Raw genomic sequence first — 20,510 nt, 5'->3', positions numbered from 1 at the left:
AAGAGAGTTCAATACTCGAAATAAAACTTCATGTCTCTACCAAAGTAAGTGCTAAAGAAATGCGAGTAGACGATCAACAGGGCATGTCTCATCACTTCTTAATCATCCTTGGCTAACAAGTACTATACCGAATACTGTCGGCTGACACACAAACATATGCAAAACAACTAAAACTACATGCCAACGAACAATACGAACACAGCACAAAACGACAAAAACGACACAACACCCATCCACCCCCCAATACTAAAGTCGAGCATTGTCCCCAATGCAACAGACGATAGACTAACGACAGATGGGCACAACAAAATGAATGACTATGACCAAAACATGCAACAGAAATAGCAATAAACGAAAATAAATAAACTGAACGAAACGAAATGCGATAGAGAAAAAAAAAGAAAAAAAAAGATAGAAGTGACTCCCCTCTCACTGATCCTCCTCCTCGGGCTCCTCCGGGGGGGCGACACCAGCGTCGGGCTCTGGTGCATCAGCGTAGGGAAAATGGAACGGCGGCGGGAACGCTGGCATGGGTGGTGGGAGAAGAGCTGGGTCGACACCACTGTGACTCAGCGATAGGCGAAGCATGGCATCAATAGCCGTCTGGTACGTCTGACTCACGGCCTGCCACTGTAGCTGATGGTCTGCAAAGGCAGCGAATTCGTCCATCTGGTCCTGCAGTAGGCGACGGCGAGGTCGCGGGGCCGGTGGTGGGGGTTGCTGTGGCACGGGATCAAAAGTGTAGCCGTCCCAGATGGGGCCAAACTGCGGTAAAGCCTTCTTCCGCACTGCTAATTTCTGTAACCAGCTGGCGTCATCGAGGGCCTTGGTCGGTGGTAGCCACTCGTCGTCATCCTGAAAAATGACTTCGGCGCTCGCACAAAGCTCGGTGATATGTGGGGGAAGAACAATGCCACATTCGGATTATGAATGCTCAGCTGGATCTGCGAATGAATTATCCTGCCCACATTGAGTGGCAATTGAGTGATCAAAGCATAAAGCAGTAGCCCTCGCTCCCTCTGGACTTCGCTCGTGTGCCCGACTGGCATCAAACGTGTGGCCAGGAATGCATACCACAACGAAGCCGGGATCAGCAGATATTTTTCGGCAAAACAGGTGTGTGAGCCTGGTGTTTTCCACGGAGACCCCTGGATAACATATTCGCTGCATCATCAAGTCCAAATCGGGTTCGGCCGCCCATGCCACATAAACTGAGTCGTCTACCGCCGGTGTCTCAAGCACCCTATTAAGCGCCGCTGAACTAAAATCAACCAACATCCCTCTCACAACAGCCTTACCGTCACTCCTCTTAGCAGCATTAGCATAGAATTCCCTCACCACTGGCACCACCGCGGCTTGCGGTTGCCGGCAAAATTTACCCCAACTTCTTGTCTCAATTTGATTGTTGATATCTATATATTGATCAAATTGGAAACCTCGTTCACGAAGCGGAGCTCTATGTATTTTTGCATGCTCATATCGTTCCCTAGCCGCCGAAGTCACAAATATTTGGGAATTATGAGATGACGAAGAAGAAGCACCGTGACTTACCCGAGCCTTTTTAGGTGCCATTGTTGTTGATTATTTGAGAAGAGCAATGGTAGCCCGGAGTAGCAACCTGCCGCCGGAGAAGAATATCATCAGCATTCGACCTTCTCAGGTATCGATCACCAAATATTTCAACCACATTTTGGCAGAATTTGAAAAGACACTTGATGGCAGTTGATTCCCCCTAGGTACTCATCAAGATGGTCGGCAGGGACTCCATAAGCCAATTGACGTATAGCAGCTGTGCATTTTTGTAGTGGTGACAATCCTTTCCTTCTAGCAGCATCGTTCCTCAATTGAAAATACATTGAATTGGCCTCAAGTGCATTCACAATGTGAAGGAATAACTCTCTTCGCATACGAAATCTTCTTCGAAATATATGATCTTGATACACTGGGCTGGCGGCAAAATAATCATTGACGAGCCGCAAGTGACCGGCTTCACGATTTCTTTGGATGAACCTTCTTCTTCGTCAAATCTCGTTACTACTTTCAGAAGATTCATGTATTTTTCTGCTTAGTTCAAGCATCCATAACATCATTTCTTATCCCGGATCATAAATTTCGTCATTAACTTCAACTTGTACTTCGTCTTCGGTTGTTGGGCTAGAGCTGGAGCTGGAGCTCGAGCTCGAGCTGCTCGAAGAATGAGACATTGTATACAAATAAGGATTAAAGAAATAAATATTGAACCTACAAATAGAAGTTTGAGAATGGCAGAGAATATATATTGAGTGTGGTTGATGAGTAGAAATGTGTTGGATGAATGAATAAATTTGTAGAAATTGATTTGTATTTACAGTGATTTTTTTTTATTATTTTATTTAACTAGCCGTTGGTGAATAATTTTGCCGTTTGAAAAGAGTCGTTGGTGATTCCGTTCGGGAGATTTTCTTCAGAACATGCCTTAATTAGCGACGGTTTTTGAAAAACCGTCGCAAATAGCGACTTTCATTAAAAAACAGTCGCAAGTAACGACGCTTTTCAAGTTGCGACGTTTACGAAAAACCGTCGCTATTTGCGAAATAATGCCGTTCATTCTGATGAATTTCTTGACTGCCATGTCACCCAAAATTAATAACTTCTACACCCACATTGGTGCATGAATATTAATGGGCGTTAATAATCACCCATTAATGCACCAATGTGGGTGCCCTAAGAGAGAAATATTGCAGTGAGTCATTGTTCTATTAGGATAAATTCTTGATCTTTTGATATTCTCGAAAACTATCCATGATTGGTCATTAAGTCTATGAGATGTCTGGTTGGTAGAGAGGATATACCTTGGAATACAAGAACCCCATCTAGAGACCAATATGCAGCTAGAGATAATAAGAGAAGTCTAGCTTGAGTCTTCGTGCGGCTTGAAGTAATCTAGCCTGACTTATGGAAGGTCTGGCTGGTCCTGTAAGTATAGCATAAGGAGACTCATATGTAGCTCAAGCATCATATCTGAATCTTGAACTTTAGAACGATTGTCGGGCTTGAATTTGAGTATGTAACTGGTCTTACACTCAATCCAGTTAGAAATCTGAGAAATAAGTGATCCAGCCTGGGTTAAGATAATCCATATCGAAACCTGTAAATACAATTAAAAAAACAAGTTGGACCCTTAGACAATCATATGTTGTTTGTTATCACCAAAATTTAAGGGTTACAAATTTATCTAACAATTGTTTCCTTCTTGATTATGAAAAAACTAAGCTGCTTAGACTCAAGATCATATAAATTTCTTAATTCAAATACAAAGAAACAGGATATTTCATTGAGTAAATAAAATCACTCTTTTAAAAAGACTAAAAGCAATCAAAAATGAAAACCTATTATACCTACAGTCCTATTATATCGGTGCTTGAAAGCACCAACACTTCAACTTGTAGTGTTCTTGAATCCTTAGATCTTCGAACTTCTTTATGTTTTCTCGTCCTCTGCTCATTTTGCTTCTTCCAATCTTCTCCTATTTTGGCATCACCACACTACATATAGTCCAGAATTTCTTGTAGCCGGTTATAAAAGGTAGACCGAAGATTATCAATCTTAGCTCAAAATAGTTTTGAACACGAGTAGTCTGCACAGAGAGCTCAGAGGGCCGTGTTGGAGTTATGAGAATTGACAGACTCAATTTTGTTGAAACTGAGAGTGACACGCTTATGCAGTGAAGAAATTTTTGGGAGCAACTATTTTTTGAATAAAGCAGTGGAAGTGTCTTAAGCAAAGTGTTTGCCTTCCAAATTGCAACTATTTTTTTTAATTGTATTTACATGTTTCGATATGGATTATCTTAACCCAGGCTGGATCACTTATTTCTCAGATTTCTAACTGGATTGAGTGTAAGACCAGTTACATACTCAAAGTCAAGCCCGACAATCGTTCTAAAGTTCAAGATTCAGATATGATGCTCGAGCTACATATGAGTCTCCTTATGCTATACTTACAAGACCAGCCACGAATGTTTGTCTCAAGCTTTGCTATACACTCTAATTTGTGTTCCTTCAAGATAGTTGAAAAATGGATTACTGACCTGTAAGCAACCCGATTATCAAAGCAATTAACCTTCGCTTCACCATCTCATATATTTGCTGGATGGGTAGGTTGATAGCAATTTGAACATTAGACAGCTGGAATGTTTTGCACCCAGCTTCCCTTTGCTTTTGTCCATAGGATCAATGTTGGAAAGTCCAAAATGTGTAGAACTGACTGAAGAATCAACAATTTTCACTCAACTCATCAAGCTGGAGATGGGAATAGATGGAATTGGTGTTGGCTGGATAAGCTCGGAAACATGCTTAATCAACCTGATCTTCTTAGAATTGGCTATTATGAACTCCTCTGGCTGCTTCTTCTCTTCAACTTTCTTCTTTGGAGCTGATAAAAACTTGAGTCAAAGGGACCTTTTCCCTATCCTCATTGGAGGACAAGACCAGGTTGATAGTGGTTTGAACATTGGGGATATGGTGTTTTAGCTTGTATGGCCTGTCTTCGAGCAGCCCGTTCTTATCATTTTTCCTCCTTAACTGCCAACAACTCAACCCATGTTGGCATGTTTTTCTTCTTAAACTCCTCCACAAATAATGCATTGATCAACTTGATCGTGTGTTGCTCGAGCATATAGAAAATTTGGATAGGAGAGCCTATGGATTAGTTGTTGTCTTTGACCATAGCCACCAAAATTCAAAACAGAATATATGACCAATTAATTTGAATTTAGAAGCAATAAAGGCCATTACCTGAAACTTATCGATGGTGATAGTGTCAAAAGATCCCTCTTTTTCCAAAAGAGTTTAGGCGATGATGTCTGCCAATAATAAAAAATCCACTTTGAGTTCCCTCTCTTCTTGCAAGTGGAGGTAAGAGGACCTCCAGAGAAAGAGAGTTGACTTCTCCGAATTGCAGCATTTCCATTACAAATGTTGGCACAAGTGAATAAACATGTAGTTGGTAGGTCAAAAGGTCTCTGTTAATCCCTTTTGAGAAAATGAGAAATACATTCGACCCATTGTGCACGAAATAGCTCCATGCTCCATGGTACAGTAGCAAATAATTAATCGAACACTTGATCTAACAGATGAGTGCTACAACCCAAGAATATTCGAAGGCTGGATGCCTCGAGCATTTGAAAAATGTCAACCATGGACTCATTTTCCATCGCCAATATGAGTCGAAGTATATGGTGAGTAGGTTGGATTTATCTTGGAATACGAGAACCCAGACTAGAGACCAACATGCAACTAGAGATCAAAATAGAAGTTTAGTTTGAGTTTGCGTGCGACTTGAAGTAATCTAGCCTGACTTATGGAAGGTCTGGCTGGTCCTCTAAGTATAAGCATTAGGAGACTCATATGCAGCTACAGCATCATATATGAATCTTGAGAACAAACTTGAACTTTAGAATGATTGTCAGGCTTGACTTTAGACTATGTAACTGGTCTTACTCTCAATCTAGTTAGAAATTTGAGAAAGAAGCCATCCAGCCTGAGTTCAGGGCATCCGAGTTGAAACTTGTAAATACAATAAAATAGTAGTTGAACCCTGAAATTAATCGATGTTGTGTATTATCACCAAAATTTGTGGATACAAATTTATCTATAACGATGATTGTAATTAATTATAACATTTTTCTTTACATTGAGACATAAGAGAAAGTCATTTAAAATTCATTTACGTTGCACTTGGATTTATGGATTTAATTTCAAAAGGTATATATAATTAAGGGAAAAATTTGATGAATTTTCAAAAAACATTTATTTTGGGTATATTTGAAATCCACAAAAATTACTATTGAAAGTGTTAAAATTTATATTGAGTAGATTTAAAATTAATTTGAATTTAGCTAATCCAAGTAAGTCAAAGAAATTCAAATCATAGATTTGAAATCTATCAATCCAAACACAACGATAGATATTTTTATTGTTTCATCATCCAACAAAACATATACATGATTTTTTTTAAAATATTTTATTGAACCTTTCTCCGTATCTAAATTTATATATAATAATAATAATAATAATAATAATAATAAATACTAAGGTTGTAGTATTGTAGATGTAATTCAGAGGTGTTTATAAATTCTTGTAGACTATGTACAACTCCCGCTGAGTCAGAAGTCAATGCCATATGATTGCCTTGTGGACTTAACAGAAGTTGGTTACAAAATGAAAAGGAATCAAGAAATGAAACCGAAAAAGGCAGCTAGAGATCACATATACAGGATCAACATATATATAGACATATTCAGAAGGAAGGCATTCTATATATATAGAAAAAGAGGGCTGAGATATCAATTCAAGAGTGTATCTACTTGTACGTGAAGAAGTGAGATACAAGAGTGCATTGTGGTTCTTTGTTATTGTAGCTAGAAACCGAAGTGATCATTGTGATTGTCTTGTTAACCATTGTAACTCGATCTTATTCAATATATTGTTCTTTCCTCCCCGTGGATGTAGATCGTATTGATCGAACCACGTAATTCTCGTGTTTTGCTGTGTGTGGTTTTTTGGCATCTTACGGTTCTCCTGTTGGTTCTTGATTCGAGGTTCTTGTCATACATCGTTAGTTCTGATTTTATTCACTACAATTGGTATCAGAGCACCAGGTTGTTTTTCTTGATCGATCGTGAATAAAGAACGATGGCAACAAGAGTTGATGTGGAGCGGTTCGACGGCAGAGGAGATTTTGGGATTTGGCGAAGAAGAATCCATGCCATCCTCATTCAACAGAAGGTGTCGAAAAGCATTGGGGGGTTTCAAGAACCTACCTGAATCTCTTTCAGAGGAACAGAAGAGTGAACAAATGGAATTACCTTTTCAGCACTCTAACTCTACATCTTGATGATAAAGTGTTCAGAGAAGTTTCATTAGAAACAACAGCAGCCGGCTTGTGGAAAAGATTGGAAGAATTATATCTCACCAAATCCCTACAAGATCGTATTTACTTAAAGAGCAAGTTTTTTGGATTCAAGATGAGTGAAACAAAAACTACAACAGAGAATGTTGATGATTTCAACAAGCTGCTACTTGATCTTGAAAATATTGGAATCAAGATCGATGATGAGGACAAAGCGATCATTCTATTGAACTCCCTTCCAAAGTCCTATGCAACCTTTGTTGAAACCCTAAAATATGCTAGAGATTCACTTTCTTTGAATGATGTACAGAAGGCCTTGAGATCCAAAGAATCTGATGCATTTACTGAAAACAGATCTCTACCAATTGCAGACAGTTTTTTGGTGCGAGGAAGGCCTGAGTTCAGATTTGACAGAAGAAAATCTCAGAGCAAATCTAGGAGCAAGTCAAGGAATAAGATTACTAAGGGCAAGTGATCCCATTGTCACAAGGAAGGGCATTATAGAAGAGAATGTCCAGAAAGAAAGAAAGGCCAAGAAAATTTCAAAAATCATTGTGACTTAGAAGTTGCTCAAGATGGTTATGACAGTGCGGAGGTGCTTTGCGTTTCAAATCAGAAAACTGATGAGTGTTGGGTAATGGATAGTGGCTGTTCTTTCCACATGTGCCCCAACAAGACCAGTTTTGAGTCATACCAAGAATTGGATGGAGGACATGTAATTCTTGTAAATAACAAGACCTGTAAGGTTGAAGGGATCAGCTCAATAAGACTCAAACTTCACAATGGCACTGAGATGGTTCCAAATGATGTGAGACATGTTCCTAAATTAAAAAGAAATTTAATCTCTCTTGGAGCACTAGACAAAAAAGGATGTATTTTCAAATCTGAAAATGCAAAGCTCAGAGTGTCAAAAGGATCTCTTGTGGTTATGAAAGGAAATCTGATCAATGCACTATATGTACTTTCAGGAAATACCATTGTCATGCCTACTGCTCTTGCTACAAAATCCACTGAAAGCACAAACCTGTGGAATTTGAGGCTAGGCCACATTAGTGATCGTGGCCTGCAAGAATTAAGTAGACAGGGACTAATAACTAAGTCATGTGTCACACCACCAGAATTCTGTGAAGTGTGCATAAAGGGTAAAGCAACAAGAGTCAAGTTTACCAAGGCTGTGCATAAAACCCTTGCACCCCTTGAGTATGTGCATTCAGATTTGTGGGGGCCTTCTAAGGAGCCTTCACTAGGTGGTGCAAATTACTTTATGTCCTTAGTTGATGACTATTCCAGGAGAGTTTGGGTGTACCCATTAAAGCATAAAAGTGATGCCCTTGACAGGTTCAAACAATGGACAACACTTCAAGAAAACCAAACTGGAAAGAAGGTGAAAATCTTAAGAACGGACAATGGATTGGAGTATTTCTCTAAAGAATTTCATAAAATCTGTCAAGACAAAGGGATTGCTAGACATCTAACAGTCCCTGACACACCACAGAAAAATGATTTGGCTGAAAGAATGAATAGAACACTCGTAGAACGTGTGAGATGCATGATGTTAACTTCGGGGTTACCAAATGTCTTTTGGGCCGAGGCTGTAGTTACTGCAAGCTATCTGATCAACAGATCCCCATCAGTTCCACTAGGGTTTCTTACACCAATGGAAAAGTGGACTGGAAAACCACCATCACTAGATTACCTTAAACCTTTTGGATGCACAACGTTTGCTCATGTTAAGCAAGGAAAACTGGAACCAAGAGCCATTAAGTGCATGTTCCTTGTCTATCCAGAAGGTGTTAAAGGATACAAACTAAGATGCATAAAAGCTAGAAAAGGAAGGACATTTGTTTGCAGGGATGTGGCATTTAAGGAAGAAGAATTTCCATTGAAAATGAACCATGAAACAACCACCTCAACTGTTAATGAAGTTCCTGAACCCACTGTCACACCAGTTGAGGTGGAGCTATCATTGTTCCCTCCTGAAGCTGATCATGAAGTAGAAGAGAATCAAGAACCCCCAAACATTCACGAGTATCAACTGATCAGGGACAGACAGAAGAGAGCTATCAAACCACCTCAGAGATATGGGTATGAAGATATGGTTTCTTTTGCCTTAACAGCAGTTTCTCTCATTGAAGAAAATGAATCAGCCTCATAAGAGAAGCCGTGAACTCTGTGGATAACAAACATTGGATGAGTGCTATGAAGGAAGAAGTTGAATCACTCGAAAAGAACAACACCTGGGAACTGGTACCCACCCCAAGCAAGCACAAGGTCATTGGATCAAAGTGGATATTCAAGAAAAAGGAAGGTATCTTAGGAGTAGCAATTCCTATATACAAGGCCAGACTTGTTGCTAAAGGTTATGCTCAAACTGAAGGTGTGGATTTTCACGAGATCTTCTCATTTGTTGTTAAACACAAATCAATAAGGAGTATCCTATCCATAGTTGCTAAGGAGGAATTAGAACTGGATCAGTTGGATGTCAAAACAGCCATCTTACATGGTGAATTAGATGAAGTAATCTACATGCAACAACCTGAAATGTTTGAAGTAAAGGCTGATATCCCAATGGTGTGCAAACTCAAGAAATCAATATATGGCTTAAAACAAGCCCCTAGGCAATGGTATAGGAAATTTGATGATTTCATGATGAGTAACAATTTCAGAAGAAGTGAGTATGACTGGTGCATGTATCATAAAAGTTTGTTAAGTGGTGAGAAACTTTATCTACTCCTATATGTTGATGGTATGTTGCTGGCCAGCCAAGACAGGGGGTGCAATCATAAGCTTGAACACAGAACTTAGCTCAAAGTTTGAAATGAAAGATCTTGGACCGGCAAGGAAGATTCTATGCATGGAAATAACAAGGAAAAGGTCTGAAAAACAACTCTTCCTCACTCAAACTGGATATGTACGAAAGGTCTTGCACAAGTTTAACATGTATAATGCTAAGCCTGTGCAAAGCCCATTAGCAAATCATTTTAAACTCTCAATTGATCAAAGTCCTTGCACTGAAGAAGATAGAAAATACATGAAAGACATACCATATGCTAATGTGGTGGGCAGCTTAATGTATGCCATGATCTGCACCAGACCTGATTTAGTTTATGCAATCAGCCTAGTAAGTAGATTCATGGCTAATCCAGGAAAGGAGCATTGGATGGCACTTAAGTGGATACTAAGGTATGTGAAGGGATCAGCAAATATGGGCCTGGCATTTACTGACAGAAAAGAATCAAATGAGTTAGTTACAAGATATGTGGACTCAGATTTTGCAGGCAGCATTGACACAAGAAAATCACTGACAGGCTATGTGTTTACCTTGTATGGAACAACAGTGAGTTGGAAGTCTATGCTTCAACCAGTGGTGGCCCTATCCACAACGGAAGCAGAGTACATTGCTGTCACAGAATGAGTGAAAGAAGGAATCTGGTTCCAAGGGTTCCTGAAAGATTTGGGCTTTAATCAGAAAGCAATACTCATTCATTGTGCAGTGCGTCTAACTAAACATCAAGTGTTTCATGAACGGTCAAAACACATAGATGTCAAGCTACACTCCGTGCTAGAAGTAATTGAAGTATGAAGGATACAAGTTGTGAAAATCAGTACACATGATAATCCAATTGACATGTTTACTAAGGTTCTTCCCATCAATAAGTTGCATTATTGTCTGGAACTGATTAATTTAAAAATAGAGATAGAGCCTTAAAAGTTAAGGCTCAGAAGGAGGAAGAGCAACTAATGTTGATACGAGAATTGACAACAAGGTGGAGAATTGTAATTCAGAAATGTTGATAAATTCTTGTAGACTATGTACAACTCCCGCTGAGTCAGAAGTCAATGCCATATGATTGCCTTGTGGACTTAACATAAATTGGTTACAAAATGAAAAGGAATCAAGAAATGAAACCGAAAAAGGCAGCTAGAGATCACATATACAGGATCAGCATATATATATATATAGATATATTCAGAAGGAAGGCATTCTATATATATAGAAAAAGAGGGCTGAGATATCAATTCAAGAGTGTATCTACTTGTGCGTGAAGAAGTGAGATACATGAGTGAATTGTGGTTCTTTGTGATTGTAGCGAGAAATCGAAGGGATCATTGAGATTGTCTTGTTAACTCCTTGTAACTTGATCTTATTCAATATATTGTTCTTTCCTACCGGTGGATGTAGATCGTATTGATCGAACCACGTAATTCTTGTGTTTTGCTGTATGTGGTTTTTTGGCATCTTACTGTTCTCGTGTTGGTGCTTGATTCGGGGTTCTTGTCATATAGCATTAGTTCTGATTTTATTCACTACAGTAGCATATAGAATCAAATGAGATGAGATGAGATGACACTCAAAAGACGCCAGTTTAAGCCCTAATTTTATGGCACCTAATAAAAAAAAAATATTTTAGAAAAACTAAAAAACCTGATATTGTTAGATTCAATTTGACTTTGAATCAATATATCATCATATGCCAAAAATTGTTCTTTAAAAAAAAAATCTTCTCCAAATTGAATTTGACCAAAACTTATATGCAATCAATTATATCATGAAAAAGTTTGTATAGATTCATTATGATATCATGTGAAGGATGGAAATTCATATATATCCGTGTAATTATAATTTGAGTAAAAAGTAGTGATGTTAATATTATATTTCAATTTATTACATCATCATTCTTCCTCTCATTCTCTGAATCAAATGAAGAATTTTATGTGTGTGTCTATATACTACACATATTTCATTCAGAAAATTCTCATTAACGAAAAGAATTAAAAGGGTTGACTTTTTAAATTCGAGTGAGTCTAAATAATCGACTATTATTAATAATCAAAAGGGTATGTGTACATGAAGTATAATATTCAAGATATATATATCGAATTTTGTTGAAATGACCAAATCGAGACTAAAGACATGAGTCCAATTATTTTAACCGATCACGCAAGATAACGATGACATGAATCAAAATTCATGTATGTTTAACATATAAAACTCAAAACTATGATTAAAATAAAAATGAAGGTTTCTTTGGATGTCATGAGTACAAATCTATGAGTTTCCAATATATTGTGTTTAAAAAAATTATAAACTAATTTATATAATATTTGACGTTAATTACAATGGATTTTATGCCTTTGAATTTCGTCATATTTTGTACAACTAATGTGGAAAAATAAGGTATACATTTAATATTTAACACATTGTTTAATTAGTAACTATAATCGAAATTCATAAATTTTAATTTCATGTCCCCAATACAGCCAAAGAAAATTAAATATGAAACTCAAATAAATTTTTTTATATCAAAGCAATAAGACTGTTATTACCATCTCCAGTTAAACCAGCTAATAGAAGGCCAGCACAGAATGGACACACTTCTATCTACGTACAGTTTACATGAAGTCTATTATCAATCAACTCCCAATTCAAGTTTTCTTTTCTATACTCCTACTTTAACAAAATCTTGATGAACTTTATATGTTGTCATCCCACGGTGTCAATAGATTCCAGGAAAATTTTATGTTTCACCGGTTGCACAAGGAATGCAAGTAGGATGTTTCGATTGGTCCTCTGGAGTAATTCTTTGCAGGCAACTGTCGTGAAACGTATGCCCACAAGGAAGAACAGCAACAGCTGGGGGAGCAGCAGGCTGATATACTGGGCCTTCTGCTGTGAACAAGAGATCTCTTTTGCACAAGAAGCAATTGTATCCACATGGCTTAGGAGGTACATCAAAACCTACAATGATGTGCACAAGCTTACTGGATTGTGACGATCATTATATCAGAGGAACAAATACAGCTATGATGTCTGTTCATGTGATGCAACCTCTCTAGTGGAAATTATAGGTGTATCTTGTCTAAGGTTCGAAATGGTCAACATGATGGCCACACTGTCTCCTCTACCTTCTATTCAAATGTATCTCGAAATTAAAAAAATTATTGGTCACATCTATTCCACCATGAGAGAGATGTAATTAAGATATTTGGACGGGACAAATAGTTTGATTTCGGCATTACCTAGAGGAGGTTCTCCTTAAAAATGAATGCATTCTCCTTTCTTTTTTCCGGACGCACTATTGCACCTTGCTCTGACTCATAATTCAGTATATAAATACAAAGAAACTTGGACTAATTAGTTGAACTTTTAGCACTTGAAGTTATAGTAATTTATGCACATCAGCTCTACTAGAGTAATGTGAACAAAATTACCCAATAAAAAATTCAAATCGAAGTGGTATATATTTTCTGCAGAAGATGAAAATTGGTGCTCATTTTGTTAGGTGTAAGCAAGAGGTGAATACTTACGCAAGAAAAGCTCTCGAGAACATGCAAGCAATTTAACCAGATATCATAACAATCAATTCTGAGGCACGACTCCCAAAAACAAAATGGGTAGTCACACACCACATAAGTTGGTCAAAATTCGATACCAATTACACAGTTGAAGTACATTAACAAACGCAGTCCGATGTTGGAAAAGAAGTAATGACAAGCTAAGAGCCAGAAGCGAGACATACCTTGAAATTTTATGTGAAAAGGGGCAGAGGGTATTTGAGCTGGAGTTGGAACAGGAGCAGGAGACCACTTCCTTTGCTGGGGTACTGATCCATGTATAATTGGTCCAGGAATTATCTTTCTGCGGTTATTTGGGAGTGTGGCAGTAGAATTTTCAATAGCACATCTTTTCAATGACCGATGATGAGGAATAGGAAGAGCCTGAGGCTGAGCTCCAAATTGTGCAGCTGGATCAAAATAACATGAAAAAGGGGAAAATTCCTCAGCCATAATCACAGGGGTTGCGGTTAGAATCAACCGAAGTCTATTAGGAACCAAAAATGTAACTACCTTTATGAAAATCCTTGGATAAATGTGATGGCATGACACGAACATGTTGGCCTAGATTGTGCAAACGACAAGGCAAATTAAATTAAAAAATCTCAAAGTTGAAAGCAAATGGCACAACAAATAGCCAATTCAAATATTTCAGAAATAATGACCTGAGGGTACCGTGTGGCCAAGGTAGTTAATGCGGGAATCCAAACCTGTTTGAGAAGGGCCTGGCACAAACAGCATGAATCACAAAATCATACCCATTCAGGTATATCCTTATTTCTAAAAGTAAAGAAAACCAAAAGGTATGGAACTGTATAGAAAATACTGACAGAAAATAGAGGTCTATTCACAAGAGTTCACATAACCTGAATTATTTAGAAAATTTCATGCCAAATAAAACTTGACAGAACCTAATGCAACCTATTCGTTTCTGGGCTCAGTTTGCTGTGTTTCTTTTTTACACCAAAAAGATACCAATGACAAATGATCATCACTTGCATAGAATATAATATTTACAGTAAAATGACTGAGTTGCATGGTATGTGCTTCTGTTTTTCCTGTCTTTCAGAGTGCCATCCAACGGTGCAGTTTAGAATTGAAAAAATGTATTGATGCAATTAGGTCACCATATGTTCTTACATGTCAAGAGACGTATTTGGAGTAGTGGTACTTGTAAATCATTGGAAATTAACCAATCAACTAATAATCAAACTCTCTCATTCTGCGTGCACTGATAGTAATTTTCACAAACAAGAGCATATAAACGAAGAACGAACACATGACCAACGCAGTCTCGCTAAGAACACACACGCTCACCAACTCTAGCAGCAGCAATGTTAATAGGTTGAACCCCGAGCCTCCTCGGGAATGGATTAGAGACAACGGACTGGACCGTGCTGCCTTTTGAAACTGGAAATCCTCTTCTCCCAGGGAACAAACGATACCCATGAGCTTCAGTAGCACTAACATTTTGAGGAGAAAATAGCTGCCCTGAGAAGAACAAGCACCCATTTAAATTTAATATTTTATAAGCATATGCATGCTAAAAAAGCATACTTAAACTCGATAACTACAATCAGATTTGTAAGTTTTAGTCAAATCATCACTGTGTATCTAGCCATCTAGGAAAGTAGCAATTGTTCACTGTCTGTACTGATGTTTATGTTATACAACAATAGAAACATGATACTTAGATTCCTATGCAATATAAATAAGTTAAGATGCCAGAATATTTGAAGATAAGTCGGAAGCAGTTGACGATGTCTGGGATAAAATTAAATTCAAAGTTGCAAGCTGGTCGACGACACTGAGTGAATATCGGCATCTTACTATCGGAGACTTGGCTAGGGACTGGAAATTTGTAATGTCATGATAGTGGTGTTGTCTGATATATTTTACTTTCATTAGAGCGGATTTCTTATCCGCTTATTGTACCACGTAACTTTTTTTCATAATCAATATAAACTGTTTCCTATCAAAAAAAAAATAGTTAAGATGCCTTTTTTATAGCTACAGCTTTTATTACAGCTGCAGGTGCTCGGCGAAAAGTTGTAAAACTAGACAGCTACTTTGTAAAGAAACATACGGGCCATGCAACTTCTCATAGTCACAACTTTCAAATTGGCTAGACCAAGACACATCTTTATTTCTAAGGGGATCTAAATGAAGATTAAGGCAACTCTTATGATATTTTTAACAGAGACACTAAATCTCTCCTTCAAAAAATTAAATCCCAGCTAACTGAAGAATTAATAAAATAAAGATTTGTGACACCTCAATTTTGGTTTTCTGAACACTTTAATTCTCAACGGAAATTTAATATTCCCAATCAATAAAAACAAACTCTACTAACAATTTAAATTTGCAGATGTTTCACCAGAATTTAAGAATAGCTTGACAAAAGTAACAGAATTTCATAAAAAAATCCTGAAATTTTATTTAAATTTCATTGATGATTTAAAATGAAAAGTATTGTCTATTCTACCATTCTTCCATGCAATATCGCTCTTTAGACTGCAAAAACTTTGTTACAAAAGAAGAAGTCAATAATTCTCAAATGCTAAATGCCTTCAAAATATTCACGTGTTACAAATATTAGGTAGCATCAATATTGTATGTAGTTTTAATAAATAGTTATGAAGTGGCTGCTAGTAAAACAAATTTGTCTAAGGTTTCACTTACATTGGCTCCATTCCATATACTTGGAGCATGACGTAACTATTTTCTTTTTATTAAAAACATGTATAAATATATAATTGCATTTTATTTTGAAATGTCTGACTTTGTATGTGACATTACATGGTCCTTTTCTGACACAAATTCGAAATAAAAACTTTGTACACCTCAAAATTCCCATAATTTAAAGTTTTGAAATATACAGGTACCAATATTTGATTACTTAATCTGAACCAGGTCTCTTCAATAGCCCACCTATTCAAAACATGTGTTTGATGCCAGTGGTACTGATTGACATGCTTACAGATTTATTACTTAAAAACACACAACAAATTGAGATGAAGTAAATAAGCTTACCAGATGGTTGAATACTTGTTTGAAAAGAACCAATGTTAGCAGCGTTTGTCGAGGAACCTTCTGTAATTGAAGCTGCATTTCCTAATAAAGGGCATAAAAAATAATGCAAAAATGAAACTACTGATTCACAGTTGTGAAACTCAAAACTGTATTGATCAAGCCAAAATTACAAAATCAAATCGATTATTAACAAAGTCCGTCAAAAAATGACATAGATGGCTTACCATGTGGTTCAACACTCACTGGGAAAGGAACACCATTAGAAATTTGAGTTTGTCTACCACCTGTCAATGGATTCAATTTTCCTGCATGAAGTACAAAGTTAAAGAATTTCAGAGACAAGCTATAAATTCTAGGATAGACTGTCATACTAGTGATATATGTTGAGAAGACAAATTTTCCCCACATCCCTTTCCGAGATCAGGTTTTCGTTAAATTGATAACATGCAAACACAGATAACTCGGGTATGATGGTTCATTGAGCAAATTTGGCGGTATTTGTCAACTTTGGAGCCTATAACAGCACTTTTCGTATTTAAAGAAAATGCAGAAACGGTGTTTCTTTCAATGTATCTAAGTCTATCTGGTGTACTACTATTCCCTTCAATAAATATAGAAAAACATATGCATAATAGGCTTTGCTTATTACATCCTAAATTTCAGATAAGACTTTCCTTCATAACAATAAAAAGATGACATAAAAGGCAAATTGCGTCCTTGAACTTGAATACAGCAAAATTAAAGTGACAGTTATGACTCACGCAATTGTGAATGGCTCACAGAGTTTCCTCTTTGCCAGTCAATAGGGAATCTTGAAAACGATTCTGGTGAGACATTAATGGAACTTTTTCCAGAATAATTCTGATGCTGAACAGACACTGATTGACTTGTGAAATAAGTGGGCTTGGTTAGTTGTGACTCCAAGAGTGATGGCACAGCATATCCAGGATGAGACATAAAAGTTCTACTATAAGGCAATGGCAAAGGATTCTGATCATGTCGCAAACCTGAACTATGATCAGCACAGAAAGAAAAATCCCTCTGTACATTAACTTGTGGAATCTGTGAACTGGAACATGGGTTAGATCCTATCAAGCCATTGGCACCAGTAAAAAGCCCACCACCTTCACAAGTGGATGTCCTGCTGACCATGTTTGACAACCCACCAGCATTAAACTGTACTCTTGCAGCTCTATCCGTGGATTGAGCATGATTCAAGGGGTACCCTGCAGTTTTCTGAGAATGATAATTGTGATGTGGGGAGGAACCCACTTCCTCTAATTTACTGGAAATTTCCCGAATACTAAAATTACTATTGGATCTGGTTTCTGGACCACCTCCAATAGCAAGTCTCAGAAAACTCCCATCACCTATTCCAAATCCAAGAGCAGTGGCATTCACGTCATTCTCATTTCCTTTTTCACTAGCAGTCTCAACAGGTGATAGCATAGATGTCCTGCATCCTGAATTAGAAAAGTTTCCACGCATCTCTGACTTGCTAGCTTTAGCTTCTGGTCTACATGACCCAGCCAGATGATATGAGGCAGTCTCCTCTCTAATTTGAGTGAAATCCATGCCCAATTGTGATTTGTGATAATCTGCATTCCCTGCAGGATGAGACCATTCTGATACTCTAAGGAACTTATATGCATCATTTCTGACATCAATCAAATTTGCATCGGTTTTGGATACTGAGCCATTAAAATGTGTACTACCAACAATCACATTGCTTTCATTATCATACTTATTTTGGTGGGACTGGCAAGTTACTTCTATGCCTTGCCGAGGAAACTGAACATAATCCAGATGCGTCCGACCAACATCAGCACCTCCACTGGGCTTAATGGTTAGGTCAAGCTCGCAATGTCCTTCCATTGGACCAGTCAAAGTAGTTTGGTGGTCCCCAAATCTCATTTTGTACAATCTAAACACAATAATGGAAGAGAATCTTTGTCATTATCTCATTTCATGGGAATTAAATGTATAAATGCACGGGTGATGGCTCGGGAATGCATATAAAATTAAACAGTATCTTTTAAAGCACGAGTATGACATTTTTCTACTGTCAACAATTTTAAGCAACATGTAGGTGATATTAACTTAGAGAGATGAGTCACATGACAGGAAATAGAAGTCAAACTAGTAACTTTTAGAAAGATTAGGTCAAATAAATCTTAAGAGTGTTCTAGAACGCAACAAATAATACTCGAAATCGAAATTACTTCAAGCCCACCAACAGCAAGGAATTTTCAACGCAAGTACAAAAATTGGGTGTTCGCCCTTCTTCACATTTCCAGTATTTATTAAAGGATCATTTGGATTTCCTCTCACTATGTAACGATCTATTCTGTACATAGCTAAAAAGTCCACAATCATTTGGATGCACGAGTAAATTGATTCCAAGAGATTCATGTATTTGATTATTTTCACTTCAAAAATATGATGCAGCATTTGCAAATGCACGTATATCTTGCCGACCTAGTTTCAGCATTGAAACAAACAAAAGAACCCACACCAGGTCCTTGGAAACAGTTCGTGTCGATTCCACAATCCCGGTTTATGTACATAAATATTACGAGCAAAAAAGATTCATATTACATCAAAAGAATGCAAACGAAAATGATCAGAAAATAATGAAAATCTTCAATAAACACCAATACTATCCCACCACCCCACAAAAGAACAGAGAGCAAAGCGCTTTTACACATAACATGCATATTCGCACAAGAAAAAACACTGAGAGAATAAGGCTTTTATGTGCAACCAAGAAATAGTGACATTTTACCCAAAATGTTCAATTCCAAATAACGTTTGACACCCAATGAGGATAAATCAAAATAAAACATCAACTAACCAGCTAATTACGACCTTAACAATTAAAATTTTATCCAAACCCAAGGAGTTCAGAAAATCAGAAAACTCTCAATCAAAAGAAATCTTGAACCCCTCTCATTTTTCCTTCAAAAAGAAAAATAACAATCACAATCAGAATGGAATCCCACAACACACACACAAAAAAAAACACCAATCGCATGAAATCACCGTAACAACAAATTAACTCATCGATTGACCAATCATACAAACCCCTTACAAAATCGTGCAAAATAGTTTCTAATAGGCGGTTGAATTCACATACGGGAGATAGGAATTTCGATACTACTTGGCCCGATTTTTGATCGGTGGAATTAATCCCAAAAAGATGATTTAAGAAAGAGAGAACGTGAGTGAGTCAGTGAGCAAGCGAGTGAGATAGGAGCAGGCTCATTTTCGTGCGACTTTTAAAGGGTTCGGTCGCTTGTTGGGGTCCACGTTGGCATACCTGTGACACGTGTCACTCTCACGGTGAAAATGGCTGCTGACGTGTAACTATGTGCGTGTGTGTGCGAATTTTTGTATTGATTTCTTATTGTACGAAGAAAATATTTGGTAAAGATTGATATTTTATTTCCTAAATAAATATATAACCCTTGATTAATATACTATAAATATAAAATTTTCCATTGAAATTATCTTTATTTGATTCAAAAATCAAACAAATATTTCAAATAATTAATACAAATAATCACAACATCAATTTTTTAAACTAAAATTTATTGTTGTATTGATGTTTTTTTTACCTATCGCATTAAATTAAATCGGTGAATATATATAATTTAAAGAAGATAGATTTTGACCAAAATGGGTTCAACTAAATTTTCCAGTAACTTTCCTTCTTTTTTTGGGGGGAGTTTAAATACGTACAACTTACCAAGTGATTAACATGTGAATATTGTGATGATAAATCCAAAATTATGTAGTGATTGAAAATATATGGTCGAATTATTAGCCATGTAATATCCCAAGGATGAACCCATCAAGATCAGACCTAAACTCCCGATCCATCTCTAGGGCCCACAGGTTAAGGACCCATGAGAAGCCCAGGTATTCTCCTATAAATATCAGGTTTGAGTGTTCAGTTGATTCATTCACTATATTGTTTTCAGCAGCGTCCTTAGCTGCTTCCCCTCATATATCCTCAGTAACTGACTTGAGCGTCGGAGGTGCTACGCCAAGACACCCTTCTGGCCCCCTCTTAACGGTCTTTTTCGTGATTTCAGGCTCGAGACAATTTCAAAACCCTGCATCTGTACTAGTGACACTTGCTGGAGCGGACCCTAAATTTCCCGTGAGTATTGCTTGGAGCCGTCTGTGGGAATCTTTGAGTTGAGACGTAGAGATGGTAGGGAGGAGAGGGAGTGGAAGAGCCACCT

The 20,510-nt window shown here is 37.4% G+C and overlaps 1 protein-coding gene across 1 annotated transcript; it reads right to left on the bottom strand.

Moving 5' to 3' along the window:
- Window positions 1-12,170: 12,170 nt before the first annotated feature.
- On the bottom strand, window positions 12,171-19,602 carry LOC140822939 (uncharacterized). Its single transcript, XM_073183943.1, has 9 exons — window positions 19,580-19,602; window positions 17,022-18,184; window positions 16,485-16,565; window positions 16,261-16,341; window positions 14,539-14,718; window positions 13,893-13,952; window positions 13,741-13,791; window positions 13,413-13,637; window positions 12,171-12,631 (listed from the first exon to the last, which is right to left on the bottom strand). The coding sequence occupies exons 2-9, from the start codon at window positions 18,172-18,174 to the stop codon at window positions 12,411-12,413; spliced, it is 2,052 nt and encodes a 683-aa protein (XP_073040044.1). The 5' UTR covers window positions 18,175-18,184; window positions 19,580-19,602; the 3' UTR covers window positions 12,171-12,410.
- Between the last annotated feature and the right edge of the window lie 908 nt (window positions 19,603-20,510).

This window comes from Primulina eburnea, chromosome 2 (genome assembly GCF_022965805.1).
Source record: "Primulina eburnea isolate SZY01 chromosome 2, ASM2296580v1, whole genome shotgun sequence".
Lineage (NCBI taxonomy): Eukaryota > Viridiplantae > Streptophyta > Magnoliopsida > Lamiales > Gesneriaceae > Primulina > Primulina eburnea.
The sequence above is the reverse complement of the archived record's forward strand: the minus strand, read 5'-3'. Positions and strand labels throughout refer to the sequence as shown.

What these genes read in the sequence shown, in the direction of transcription:
- LOC140822939 (XM_073183943.1), bottom strand. Translation starts at nt 18,174, where the DNA reads ATGAGATTTGGGGACCACCAAACTACTTTGACTGGTCCAATGGAAGGA. An exon ending in TGTGAGCCATTCACAATTGC is followed by an intron (nt 16,566 to 17,021) that starts GTGAGTCATAAC and finishes TACTTCATGCAG; the next exon opens with GAAAATTGAATCCATTGACA. An exon ending in ATCCAAGGATTTTCATAAAG is followed by an intron (nt 13,638 to 13,740) that starts GTAGTTACATTT and finishes ATTTTGATCCAG; the next exon opens with CTGCACAATTTGGAGCTCAG.